This window comes from Notolepis coatsorum, assembly GCF_963971535.1.
Source record: "Notolepis coatsorum genome assembly, chromosome: 4".
Taxonomy (NCBI): Eukaryota; Metazoa; Chordata; class Actinopteri; order Aulopiformes; family Paralepididae; genus Notolepis; species Notolepis coatsorum.
In genome coordinates this window covers 52,251,111-52,264,902 of record NC_140168.1, presented here as the reverse complement: position 1 = coordinate 52,264,902, position 13,792 = coordinate 52,251,111, and the positions used below count along the sequence as shown (strand labels likewise).

The 13,792-nt window shown below is 42.9% G+C and overlaps 1 protein-coding gene across 2 annotated transcripts in view; it reads right to left on the bottom strand.

Moving 5' to 3' along the window:
- Positions 1-12,372, bottom strand: part of ints8 (integrator complex subunit 8) — a 35,286-nt gene extending 22,914 nt beyond the window's left edge. The window contains exons 1-11 of one of the 2 annotated variants that reach the window (XM_084312471.1): positions 12,151-12,372; positions 11,324-11,477; positions 5,019-5,193; positions 4,439-4,579; positions 3,813-3,884; positions 3,650-3,701; positions 2,710-2,892; positions 2,381-2,488; positions 1,575-1,727; positions 1,004-1,104; positions 98-239 (exon numbers count right to left, since the gene is read on the bottom strand). In XM_084312471.1, coding sequence (XP_084168597.1) covers positions 98-239; positions 1,004-1,104; positions 1,575-1,727; positions 2,381-2,488; positions 2,710-2,892; positions 3,650-3,701; positions 3,813-3,884; positions 4,439-4,579; positions 5,019-5,193; positions 11,324-11,477; positions 12,151-12,177 — 1,308 coding nt within the window. In that variant the 5' untranslated portion in view covers positions 12,178-12,372. Of the gene's footprint in view, positions 1-97; positions 240-1,003; positions 1,105-1,574; positions 1,728-2,380; positions 2,489-2,709; positions 2,893-3,649; positions 3,702-3,812; positions 3,885-4,438; positions 4,580-5,018; positions 5,194-11,323; positions 11,525-12,150 lie in introns of both variants that reach the window. The other variant, XM_084312472.1, reaches the window with a different exon arrangement.
- Between the last annotated feature and the right edge of the window lie 1,420 nt (positions 12,373-13,792).

Here is a 13,792-nt window from a genome sequence, read left to right as displayed (position 1 = left end):
AAGGACGTGTGACGTTAACAGCAGAGTGGCTGGTGATGGAAGAGACATTTAACAAATCCTCTCCGACACATTAAGAAAGAGGGGTGTGTGCTCGTACCTCCAGCATGAAGTCCACCGTCTGTTTACTGGGTTTGAGGAGCAGCTGCTGGAAGCGCACACTGAGCACCTCCCCCTCCAGAGCGTCCCGGACGGCGTTGCAAACGCACAGCTTGTTGCACACCTCCTCAAGGCCCCGCTCCCTGCGCTCACACCATGACATTAGCTTAGTTTTCTGCATTGATATGTTTTTTTTTGAATAAATATTTTTTATTTTCCCTTTTTTTAACATAAAACTAGACACACAATACATTAACAGTAGAAATCCACAATAAATCACAGGACTATGACAGACATAATAATAACAATAATGACAGTCCAGTACTTAAATCAAAATAAATGTAGATTAAAAGATATACACGTAATAAATACAATACAATGCATTGATATGTGACAAAACCTGGACTACATGTAATGGCAATAAAGACTAGGGATGCACCGTCACCAGGCTGTGGTAAATATCCCCAATGCTCAAATACGATACCAAAAAATGTGAAACATGCTAAAAATCTAAGTGAAATGACTTGCTACATTTTTAACACATAAAACATGTTTGATCTCTAATATAGAGCATGTTAGATCTCTAATATAGAGCATGTTAGATCTCTAATATAGAGCATGTTAGATCTCTAATATAGAGCATGTCAGATCTCTAATATAGAGTAAATGGAGAAGGTCCCACACACACAGTTTTAAGCTTGCAAAATATAACTGCCCACCCGTTACAAGTATTTTGTTCCAGTGTGCAGTATTTTTCTCATTGTTAAAAGGTATCGTCAGTATTGGCAATAAAAAGAGTGGTATCGGTCGGTGAATCCCTAATGAAGACAAATAATGCTTTGTTTCAACCGTTTCATGAAATGTCATTATTGTAATTTTGGACTGAGTGGCATCAGGATTGTCTCACCCTTGTTGGACTTTGTGAAGAAACTCCCTGAGGACAGACTGTCTGAAGTGATTGGGCAAGCTCCGCAACACGTTGTCTTTGGTGAAGGCCTCTATAAGAGCCTGGGTGTGGGGGGGGGGGGGTTATTTTATAGATTCAACACACAATATTAAAACGCTTAACATCATCATCATCATCATCATCATCATCATCATCATCATCATCATCATTTCCATTTAAAAAAAGGAACACGGCAACATTATGGGAAATGTGCTTACAGTCTTCTATGGAGTCAGACAAGAAGATAGATACAAATTTCCTCTCTGTGTGTTCAATAGAAAGCCATCTGGCTACAAGCTAGCCTAGCTTAGCATGAATTAATGGAAGCGGATATGGACCAGCTAGCCTAGTTGTTGGCCAAAGAAACCTCTCAAGAGTTTTTAGCTAGGCTAGTGAGGATTTACCATAATGTTGGCGTGTTCGCGTGACGCATGAAATAATGTCATTCATGTTTATGAAACAAACATTAATTTTGATGATCAAATTTACACATTCATATCTATACACCAATTATTTGAACATGTATTCTGACCTGGTAGTTGTGTGTTCTGATCAGACTATTGATCTGGCCATACGGCGTCATCTGAGCATCACCAGGGTCTGAGCTTCCCGTCAGAGCTTTACAGGCGTTACAGTAGCCTGAGAGACGCTTCTCATCCAGGTGGACATGAATAGATGAGTCCAGCTGAAAGACACAATGAGAGGGGTCGTGAAATGAGACACAGGTACGACTAGGTTACACAACATATTACTCATCTCGTCAATCAAATCAAATTTCAAATCACATTTATTTGTAATGCCCGAAATCACAAGGTAATGCCCCCATGGGCTTGACAAGTCTTCTTTAAACAAGTCAAGAAGAAACATCACAATAAATCAAGAACAAAAATCACAAAATAAAATCCAAATATGCAACACTCCCAGACATACCCCAGCGAAGGTAAGGACAAACTCACTAAACCTAGCAATAGGAGAAAAGCACCACAGGCAATGTGGAGGAGCGAAACCTTAGAAGGGCCATTAAAAGGGGGATCCCCCAACTTGGATATCGGTGATAATATAGTGTTGCTATGGATGATCGATGGGTGGAGAATAAACAGGCAAATAGTTAGTATGTACAGTATGTAGATATATACGTGTAATAAAACACATGTACATGCAGTAGCAACTGGGGTACATAAGAACATTTAAATAGAATAGAGCTAAGAAAAAGCATAGAGGAACGAGCGCTAGTATGAAAATAAGATGAAGGTCAATAGATGTGGTAAGATCAAATCAAGACAAAGAAAACTAAACCAGCGTGCATCCACATGTGCACACTGTTGCAGGACACGTTACCTTCTGGAAAAGCTCCTGGGTTTGTCTGAAGTGCTCCCTGGCCTTCTCATAGGCCACCTGGTCTGTGCAGCCTTGCTGGAAGAAAATGGCCCCCAAATCATAATGCACCTACGGAAACACCAAAATAAGAAAAGGTTATTGGGGTCAATTGACTTGCAATTAATACTGCAGTTCATTCATTTAACTCCAAGTGGACACTGCACTGACCCTCAATAAATGTAATATGCACAAAATAATAAAATAAAAAATTCAAATAAACAATTTGACTGAATGTATCCCAACCCCGCGTTGAATCACACAACTGATTAACAGCGTGAGGTTCGGCCGACCTGACAGTGCAGCTCGTCCGCGCTGATGCGCAGCCCCGCGGTGGAGGACTCCGTCTCCCCGTTGGCGGTGCTGCCGTCGGCCGCCAGGAGGTCCAGCGTCCTCGGGGTGTGGATGTAGAAGTCCTTCTTCAGCGCTGCCGCCCCCTCCAGCACACTGATGGAGTCTGCTGCCTGCTCCTTCAGCTGCGGGAGGTGGAAACACTCAGCGTTACAGGAGGTGGAAATACTCAGCGTTACAGGAGGTGGAAACACAGCGCCGTTTCAAAAGGTTGTCGTGCCTCACGAGGCAAAGCGTGTTTCAATAGTCATTTACAGATGTAATACAGAAACAAGACTAGGTTCCCCATTACAGCTGGAGCTCCGCACCCTGCAAGACACACCATTTTCTCGTGTGATGATTAAGTCTCTACGCGGTCATCAGTCACAACGCAGAGTCAGTCACATCAGTTATTCAGTCAGTGACCCATGTGCCAGTGTGATAATGAAAGGATTAACCCACTGTAGTGTGGTAGTGAAAGGGTTAACCCTCTGTAGTGTGGCAGTGAAAGGGTTAACCCTCTCTAGTGTGGCAGTGAAAGGGTTAACCATCTCTAGTGTGGCAGTGAAAGGGTTAACCATATCTAGTGTGGCAGTGAAAGGGTTAACCATCTCTAGTGTGGCAGTGAAAGGGTTAACCCTATCTAGTGTGGCAGTGAAAGGGTTATATCAAGTAAGTAAGTGGGAGTAAGTTCACAAAACCAATGGAAACAGGAAAACTAACTGACTAAGATATATACCAGTCCTAGTTAATGAGCATTTCTTCTTCCCGAAAATGGCACTCTGTTATTTAATAGGTATTTTAAGTTTTAATGTCGCTGTAATTTCATACACCTCTAATCTCCTCGTTGAGCCATCTCGCATGATTGATGACACAGTTGTTACATTCTGTAACTCTACTCACCACACTGAGAATGTTGTCAGTCATTTCCTTCTCCTGCTGTACAAGATTCAATCTAAGAAAGACGACATGAACAGAATGTAACCCTGTGTTGAAGTGCACGGACATCTCCAGCTAGTTCCAATTGAGAAGTACTGGGAGGAGGGGAGAGTTCTGAAGGACCTACATGTTCATCTGGTGCGGTCCAGGTTTGGTCTGTTTCTCTGGGAAACTGCTCAGCACAATGGTTCTGATGGCCCTTCAGAGAGAACATGTAGAGATATTAGATAATTATGCCCGTTATCTTTTTTTTTTTTTTTTAAAGGGGGAACTTCACCAAAAAACAATGCTGATTTATTTTGCACATAATCTCACACATATCCTAAAGCTCTAAACTGTTTTGCACACATTAATTTAGTTTTACAATTACTGAGAGTAAATTTGTTTGAATAATGGTTACCGTGATCGTGGCCATTGAATCCTTGTGTTGTGCTAATTACATCTAAATTAAATGATAAGTTAGCAGTCCCTGTAAGACAAGGTGTTGCTATTTTATAATCTAAATCATTGCATTGAGCTGTAATTAATACAACACAAGGATTCAATGTCCCCAATGACATTACTGGTGGCCATAGTCAAACTAATTTACTCTCAATAACTGTCAAACTAAATGAATGTGTGCAAAACTGAGAACAGTTTTATGTGTGAGAATATGTGCAAAAATAAATCGGCATTGTTTTTTGGTGAAGTGCCCCTTTAACTACCAACTGAAACACCTTGCTGTTGTGTCCTGCCAGGCACTCCTTCACTCACCAGCGGTTGTAGATGATGACCGCCATGGCGGTGGTGGGGGGCAGCGTGGAGAGGTCCAGGTCAACGTGTTTGACCCCTGCGGGGACCTTACTCACACACAGCAGCTCATTCAGTAACATGTTGAGCACCGGGATGGTCAAGCTGGGAGGGGAGAGAGCAAAGCAAGGGTCAGCTCAACACCAGACATCCAAACCAGTTGACCTATCGCAAGCTCCGCCCTCTCTTCCTTGATCCTCCAATCACACAACTGTTACTTTAGTCAATTATAGACATGTATTCTGAAGTGACACTATTGGCCTATCATGTGTGTCTGTCAACAGATACAACGTTGAAGATGGAACACATGAATCTAAGCCCATTATGGTGGCTGGATAATAATTTTTTTTTTTAAAGTGGGATGAGTTGAGGCCCAAACATCAAACACCTTTGCATAAGATGCATTTGCACTTCTTTGTATGTCATACGATTTAATAAACAGCCATTTGTTCATATAGAATATCTTTTTAACATCAGGTGTTTTTGTGAATGTTAGTAAAATATTAATAAAACAAGCTCCCACAAAGTCTACACACTGACGTACCCTTTCTCCAATACGTCCAGATCCCACTTCATGTGAGCTGCTACTTTGAGCGCCAGCAGCTTCAGCGTGCGGTTCCTCCGGTTATCTGCTGGAGGCTGCACCTGGTTCTGGTCGTTCACAGAGGGCTTTGACGCTTGTTCCAAGAACTGGATGATAAGCTGCACTGGTACTGGGTCTGGGAGAGAAAATACACACACACACACACACACACACACACACACACACACATATATATATATAAGATAAGATAATAAACTTTATTGTCCCAGAAGGGAACATTGACTAGGAACATCAGTGCTGCATCAGTCTGCATTAACAGTGTAAACAAAGAAGGAAAAAAATATATACAATCAATCATTCATTCAGTTAGTAAAAAGGACTTCAGACAAATATGACAATGCATAGAGACATAAAACCAAAATTCATAAGTAGGTAAACTCATTTCAAAAATCTTCATAGTGCACCTTGCCCTAATTAAATTGCAACACGATTTGGACTTGGACAAGAAAGAGGTGACAGCCCACTGGCACCTCAAAGGAATAGACCTCTAGTGTTATTTAGGAGAGCGATGGATGTAGGAAGGGACAAGAGCTTGTCGCGGATGCTCTTGTATCTACTTGCTCTGAACCGTCTCCCTAAGGGAAGAACTTCGTATTCAGGATATAGAATATGAGAAGGTAAGATTCTCTGTGTGCCTGGCTGACCACTACTTTCTCAAAGATAGATTGGAGTGACGGATACTTAGTGTTTCCGGTCACCTTCATCGCTGCTTTCACTAGCCTTTCAAGCTTCAACTTGCACTGTACTGTGAGTGTGCCAAACCACGCTGCCATCCCATTAGTGCGGTGGCTTAGCAAAAATATGTGGACGCGCCGGACAAAAGCACCACATTTTTTCCACGTGTTCCCCATCACCATAGCTTTCATTTTGGGGTAGGGGCCACGTCATCATGATGGATTTCAAGATGGCCGCCATGTAAAATCAAGGCTCTGCCCATTAATAAATATCTTGGTCCATAGCGCGCTCAATATTTGAGCGAACACAAAGGTATGGGTATCCCTGTAAACTAGAGAAGCTCAGCTTTCCATTGGTATCATTTTCATTAAGCCCAGCTGTTGGGAAGGTGGTTTTAATAGGCAATGATTCAAAATTATGTTCAATTTTCGCCTAGAAAAAACTGCCATGCTCATCTTCCAAAAGGTCCCTTGGCCGTTCACATGAATATATCAGAGTGAACATTGGTTTTATAGGTACCCACAAGCCTCTTCTTTCCAGACATACCCACGTTGTCCAACTTGCATGCTATTTGGGGCAATAATCAAGCAGGTTTGTGCATGTGGTACAAATGTGTCGAACATTCTAACAACTGCCAAAAATGTGAATGTTGGGTTAGGGTTTGTTGTTAGAATGTTGAACATAGAAGATCAATTTTGGTGTCAAACTACACATTTTCTGGGTCAATAAATGTGTTAATGCTATGAAGAATGTCACCAGATGAATATTTGTACCATTCTAACAACATATTTACATAATTTTTTACTTGTTTAACAGTCAGACATGCATGAATCGAATAGACATTTTATTAGGATTAGGGATGTCCGATATTATCGGCCGATATTGGCATTAAAATGTGATATCGGAAATTATCGGTATCGGTTTAAAAAAATAAAAATGATTTAACCTTTATTTACCCAGGCAAGCAAGTAAGAACAGATTCATATTTTTTTTATTGTCAAAAGTATGCATAATGATGTGTTAATTCCACGACAAGAGATATGTAATGTTAATTACCTGAAATTATTCCGTTTTTTGGGGGGGGGGAAACCCTGCATATATCAGTATCGGTTGATATCGGTATCGGAAATGAAGAGTTGGACAATATCGGTACATCGGTATCGGTAAAAAAGCCAATATCGAGCATCCGCGGGGGGGGCGGGGACGCTCTCTCGTTGTCGGAACACAGTGTGAGAAGAGCATTTATACCAGCATTTTCTGGTGAACACCAGAAAAGCTGCTGGCCCAGATGGTATAACAGGACGCATACTTAAGTCCTGTGCCAACCAGCTAGCCCCTGTGTTCACCGCCATATTTAAATCAATCCCTGGCGGAGTCAGTGGTCCCTGCCTGCTTCAAGATGTCTACCATCATCCCTGTACCAAAGAAACCCTCCCCAACATGTCTCAATGACTACAGGCCACCTCTGTGGCCATGAAATGTTTCGAGAGGCTGGTCAAGGATCACATTTGTGCCTCCCTCCCCAGTGATATGGACCCCATGCAATTTGCATACAGGCCAAACAGGTCCACTGACGATGCGGTCTCCCAAGTACTGCACAGCACCCTCTCTCACCTTGACCGCCAGAAGGGGGGCTATGTGAGACTGTTGTTCATTGACTACAGCTCAGCGTTCAACACCATAGTCCCCACCAGACTGGTGGACAAGCTGATCGAGCTGGGTCTGAGCTCCGCTCTGAGCGCCTGGATACTGGACTTTCTGAGCGAAAAGCCCCAGGCGGTCAGGGTGGGGGGGTCAGACCTCCAACACCATCACCCTGAGCATCGGGTCCCCCCAGGGCTGTGTTCTGAGCCCCCTGCTGTACTCACTATACACACACGACTGTGTGGCCAAGTTCAGCTCCAACTCCATAGTGAAGTTTGCGGACGACACAGTGGTGGTGGGGCTGATCTCAGACAACGATGAGAACGCCTCCTGAACATTGGTAAAACCAAGGAGCTGATCGTGGATTATAGGAGAGGACAGCAGGAGACACACACACCACTGAGGATAAACGGGGCTACCGTGGACAGGGTGAGCAGCTTTAAGTACCTGGGGGTCCACATCTCAGAGGATCTGACATGGTCAACACACATAGACTCAGTCGTAAAAAAGGCGAAGCAGCGCCTCTACCACCTGAGACAGTTAAGGAAGTTCAGAGTATCTGGGAAGATACTCCAGTCCTTCTACTCCGGAGCTGTAGAGAGCATCTTGACTGGAAACATCACTGCCTGGTATGGAAACAGCACGGCACAGGACAAGAAGGCCCTACAGAGAGTGGTGCGCTCAGCCGAGCGTACCACGGGTATTGCACTACCACCCCTGCAGGTTCTATACAACAAGAGGTGCAAATCCAGACCCACACCACCCCAACAACAGCCTGTTCATGCTGCTGAGGTCAGGCAGACGCCTGCGAACCCCAGCTACTAGGACAGAGAAGCTTCGGCTCAGCTTCTTCCCCCAGGCCATCAGAGCCTTGAACACTGAACTCTCCACACACAAGCACACATGAGCACACACACTGTACACGCTCACACACTAGCAGCCACTTTAACATGAGCAAGCACACACTCATGCTGCACACACCCACACGTATGGCCACTAAGGAAAGGTCACTTTAAAAATAATATAGTATAACCTGAGATTGTATAAAATAGCAATGTACAGAAAGACCCAGTGCCTCATCCGTAGCTAACAGTGTATTGCACTACCACAGGACCTAGCATGTCCTTCATGCTCTGTAAATAACTTATGTACAAATACCGATATGCCCTACTATGTTACTTGTTTATTGCACAATGTTGTTTTATTGGATTCTATTATATGTTGTTACTACTGTATTGCACATCGTTGCGGGCAAGACCACCCGCATTTCATTGTATACTTGTATGCCGTGACAAATAAAACTCTTGACTTGACTTAATTAGGATCACTCGTTACTATAAGAACAAATTATCTCGTAAAGTTATGGCGGAGGGAGGTGGCACAGAGACATAGGAACTTCAATAAATGGCATGTATTATTATTAGTGCTGTCAGGCGATTAAAAAAAAAGGAATCTAATTAATTACAAGATTTGTAATTAATTAATCTAATTAATCGCATTTTAATCACATAACCATTTTATGCCTGATATTCTATATTCTTTTTTTTTTAATCCTCTTTTTCTCCGCCAGATTTTTCTGTACTTTCCCCCCCCACATCCCAATTTTAGTCGTTGTACCAATTCCCCCCTCCCCTACCTGGTCGTTGTGCGCATGTGCCCCCTACTGGTCGGTCTAGGGAGCCCTGAGGACTACCACATGCTTCCTCCGACACATGCAGAGACAGCCAGCGGCTCTCTTTTCACCTGGCAGCGCGGACTCTCATTGGTGAAGTGTAATGTGTGGGAGGTCACGCTGCCTTCACCACTTCCTGTCTTTTGCTGTGCAGGCGGCGTGAATATTTTCCCTAACGGGGTTGCACTTCCGCGTTCGGTTTGCGCGATCTGATTGGCCACTGACGTTTCTGGTCATGTGACATCTGCGCCAATCGTGTGACGCCTGTTTCTATCACTGGTTAAGCTTAGGCACTCTTTCGAAGTCGGTTAAGGTTAGAGTTTGTCTTAGAGCAGGGCGATAGAACACCAGCCCTCATTCCAAACTCTAACCTTAACCAACTTCGAAAGAGTCGCCTAAGCTTAACCAGTGATAAAATAGGCGTTAGGTAGTTTGCAGGCTGTTCGAGGCGGAAATAGGCGCAGAAACAGGCGTCACACGATTGGCGCAGATGTCACATGACCAGAAACGTCAGTGGCCAATCAGATCGCGCAAACCGAACGCGGAAGTGCAACCCCGTTAGGGAAAATATTCACACGTGCAGGCGCCCAGACCTGACCTGTAGGAGTATCAAATCTAACTGAAGAAGTTATCCCTCTTCTAACAAGAGAGAAACATTTTGATCGATATTGGGAATGGCGATCAGGAATTGGAATAATCTTTTTGGATAACATCTGGTAAGGAATTTATTTTACCAGTCTTAGGATAATCAGAGCTATTTTCACAGAGATATAAGCGTTTGCCCTATGCGTGTGTGTCTGTGTGTGCGCGATCAGGAAATGAGAGAATCTATATTTCAGCCCGCCTCTATAGCGTGCATAAGTACACATTATACTATCAATAATCTAGCGTTTATTTGAAAACGATTCATAAATAGGCCGAAAAATGACAACGTGTTTGTGTATTCCAGAATATTCCAGCATGCCTTTTATCACGGAATCTATATATTTTCCTTGAAAACGAGGGCTTTTCAAAATGCTATAAAACGGAAATGAACCGATTAAAAAACAATCCGTTTCGACAATGTTGACTGCAAACAAGTCATTGATAAGTGACAGGCAGATTAGACACATAGCCATAATCTAAGACAGAGATTATGCGTTCACAACGCTATCATTGAAGTGGGTGGTGGCATTTAACCATGCTTTACCATGTTAATGGCCGGTACTGAAAGTGTTAAACAAGTAAAAAATGATGTAAATATGTTGTTAGAATGGTACAAATATTCATCTGGTGACATTCTTCATAGCATTAACACATTTATTGACCCAGAAAATGTGTAGTTTGACACCAAAATTGATCTATGTTCAACGTTCTAACAACAAACCCTAACCCAACATTCACATTTTTGGCAGTTGTTAGAATGTTCGACACATTTGTACCACATGCACAAACCTGCTTGATTATTGCCCCAAATAGCATGCATGTTGGACAAAGTGGGTATGTCTGGAAAGAAGAGGCTTGTGGGTACCTATAAAACCAATGTTCACTCTGATATATTCATGTGAACGGCCAAGGGACCTTTTGGAAGATGAGCATGGCAGTTTTTTCTAGGCGAAAATTTAACATAATTTTGAATCAATTCCTATTAAAACCACCTTCCCAACAGTTGGGCTTAATGAAAATGATACCAATGTAAAGCTTAGCTTCTCTAGTTTACAGGGATACCAATACCTTTGTGTTCGCTCAAATATTGAGCACGCTATGGACCAAGATATTTATTAATGGGCAGAACCTTGATTTTACATGGCGGCCATCTTGAAATCCATCATGCTGACGTGGCCCCTACCCCAAAATGAAAGCTATGATGATGAGGAACACGTGGGAAAAATGTGGTGCTTTTGTCCGGCGCGTCCACATCCTCCTCAAATCTGGTGCTAAGCCACCGCACTACATATCTCATTAGGCTTTCTAAGACGGCTTTATAAAATGTGGTCATGATCGCTGTGCTCACACCATATATATATATATATATATATATATATATATATATATATATATATATTACACACAGTCAAGTTAATAAATTGTCTCACTTTCTTCACCAATCATTATAAAAGGTCCAAAACACCACAACACTCAATTCACCAAAATACTTCAAAGAAGAGCTACTTTCAAAGTTGTACAGCATGACAGACAGGCACAGCACAAAGACAACAGGCCCTCATATACAGTACCACAACACAGAGTGGCGCTGATAGATGTATGAGCTGACCTGGGTTACGCTTCTGGAGGTGTTCCTCCAACAACGTGTCATCCAGGAGGAACTCGAACCATGATGTCTGGGGAGGGGTGCTGGGCCGCCCAGTCCCCCCAGTAGTAGCCCCAGTAGCAACTCTGTCCGCCGCCTCTGCGCTCATCTTCCTCCGCTGGTCAGTCAGATACCACAAGATTAGCCGATCATGGCATTTTAATACTACACACAAATCACGGTAATGAATGTGAACAACAACACAATGCAAGGAGCTTATCTTAATTCATGAACAACAATATGGCCAAAGCTTGACATCTAATAATAATGAATAATCTCTGAAGCATGCGATTTATTGGGATACACAATTCTAAAACGTCCATCTGGTCTCCTCAGTAGTCAGTACCACCAGTAATATTCTGACAAAATACTTGTCTTCTTGGCAATATCAAGATTGATGCATTCCATAGAAGGCTGGAGGAGACTGATTGAAAGACTTTCGTCTTGTTTACATTTTCACATCAGGGTCCCCCATTTTCAATTCATCAGGACATATATGACATACATGACATGCAGATACAGTCAGACTGATTGAAAACTTTATTAACAGATTGCAGAATGGGTACAATACAGTACAGCTCAATACACACAATTGTTAAGGGAATGCAGACCAGAGAAAGACTTTCGTCTTGTTTACATCAGGGTCCCCCATATACAATTCGACGTTACATATTTTATGCGTGCATGTTCCACTACCCCAATTATCACAGGGGGCGGAGTTTTCATATTGGACCAGTGGAGTTGTCGAAAAATAAACAGACGCATGGCAATGTAGGAGGACTACCTAGTACCTTGGCATCCAAAACGGGCGCATCCATTTAGACGTTCTCTGTTGGGGCTAACCTAAAGAGCCTTCAAATCATTACTTGACTGTTGTTGCGTGCTGTCTTGTACGTAAACGGACTGATTACTAGCTTACCTTACTATGTGTAAAAAGAGAGAAAGGGTAATTACATTTACTATAGAAAGCTTGTAATTGTAAAGATGAATACGAGGTATCGTTCATGCTCACATATTTCATTGTGCAGTGAGTGTGCGCCTCCAATGTATTTCCGGTTCCGTTCTGAGTCTGACGCCACGGTGGATCCACAAAGCGCAACATTTGCGCATTTAAGTACCACGCTGTCATAGCTCAACAATTGATTGATTGATTGATTGATTGAACATTTTATTAACAGATTGAAGAATGGGTACAACAACACAGTACGGCCCAATACACACAATTGTTAAGGGGATGCAGACCAGAGAAAGACTTTCGTCTTGTTTACATCAGGGTTCCCCATTTTCAATTCATCATGACATTTATGACATACAGATAAGTACTGTTACATCCAGACATTTATGACATACAAGATATACAAATATACAGTACTGTTTAAGAGACAGATCATAAAAGAAAATATATACATTCTAGGGGGAAGAAACTGTACATTGGAGGGTCATGCTTTGAATATATCATTTACGACAGGCGCGCCAGGCGCACCTTCCTATTATGTATACCTGACAAGGAGTCTTGACCATAGATATCTATGGTCTTGACAGTCAGTTGGCTGCCAGCCGTGGATGGAGTTACACTCATGCTTAACGAATGCTTACCTTTGAATAAATATCTAAATGCAATCTCCTCGTCCTGAAGATTATTAGATATAATCGAATACGACATGGTGTCAGAAGCAGGATGAACATGGATATCAACGGAGTCCCGTCGCCACGGATGAATTGGGATTCTCTGGACTTACCGGGAGAATGGAAGAAGTTCAGGCAGCACGCAGAGCTAATGTTTTCGGGCCCACTCAAGTAGAAAGGAGAGGACGAGAAATGTAGCTACCTGCTACTGTGGAGCGGAGAAAGAGGGAGAGACATTCACAACACATGGACTCTCAGTGCAGATGAAGCAAAGGTATTGAAGAGATACTATGACAATTTCGAAGCATACGTACTTCCAAGGAGGAACACGATTTTCGCTAGGTACAAATTCCATGAGAAAACCCAGCAACCTACCGAGTCATTTGAACAATTTGTCACTGCATTGAAACTACTCGTGAAGGACTGTGCATATGTGAACAATGATGAGATGGTTAGAGACCGCATGGTGTTTGGCATACACTCAGCAAAAGTAAGAGAGAAACTATTAAACGTTGGATCAGACTTGTCGTTAGACAAAGCGGTAGATATAGCTAGAGCCCACGAGCTAGCACAATCACAGATAAAGAGCTTTACTGGCGCCACGAGCAGCGCGCAGGAGCAGCTTGTGCACGAGGTACACAGACATGAACAGAAGTATAGCGCACAGAGATATCGCCCCAGAGCAGAGTGGACAGAGAGAGCGAACGGAGCGAGCGACACAGACACACGTAAGAACTGTGGATACTGTGGGGGTAGAGCTCACAAGGAAGGGGATAACTGTGTAGCTAGGGGGAAACAGTGCACGAA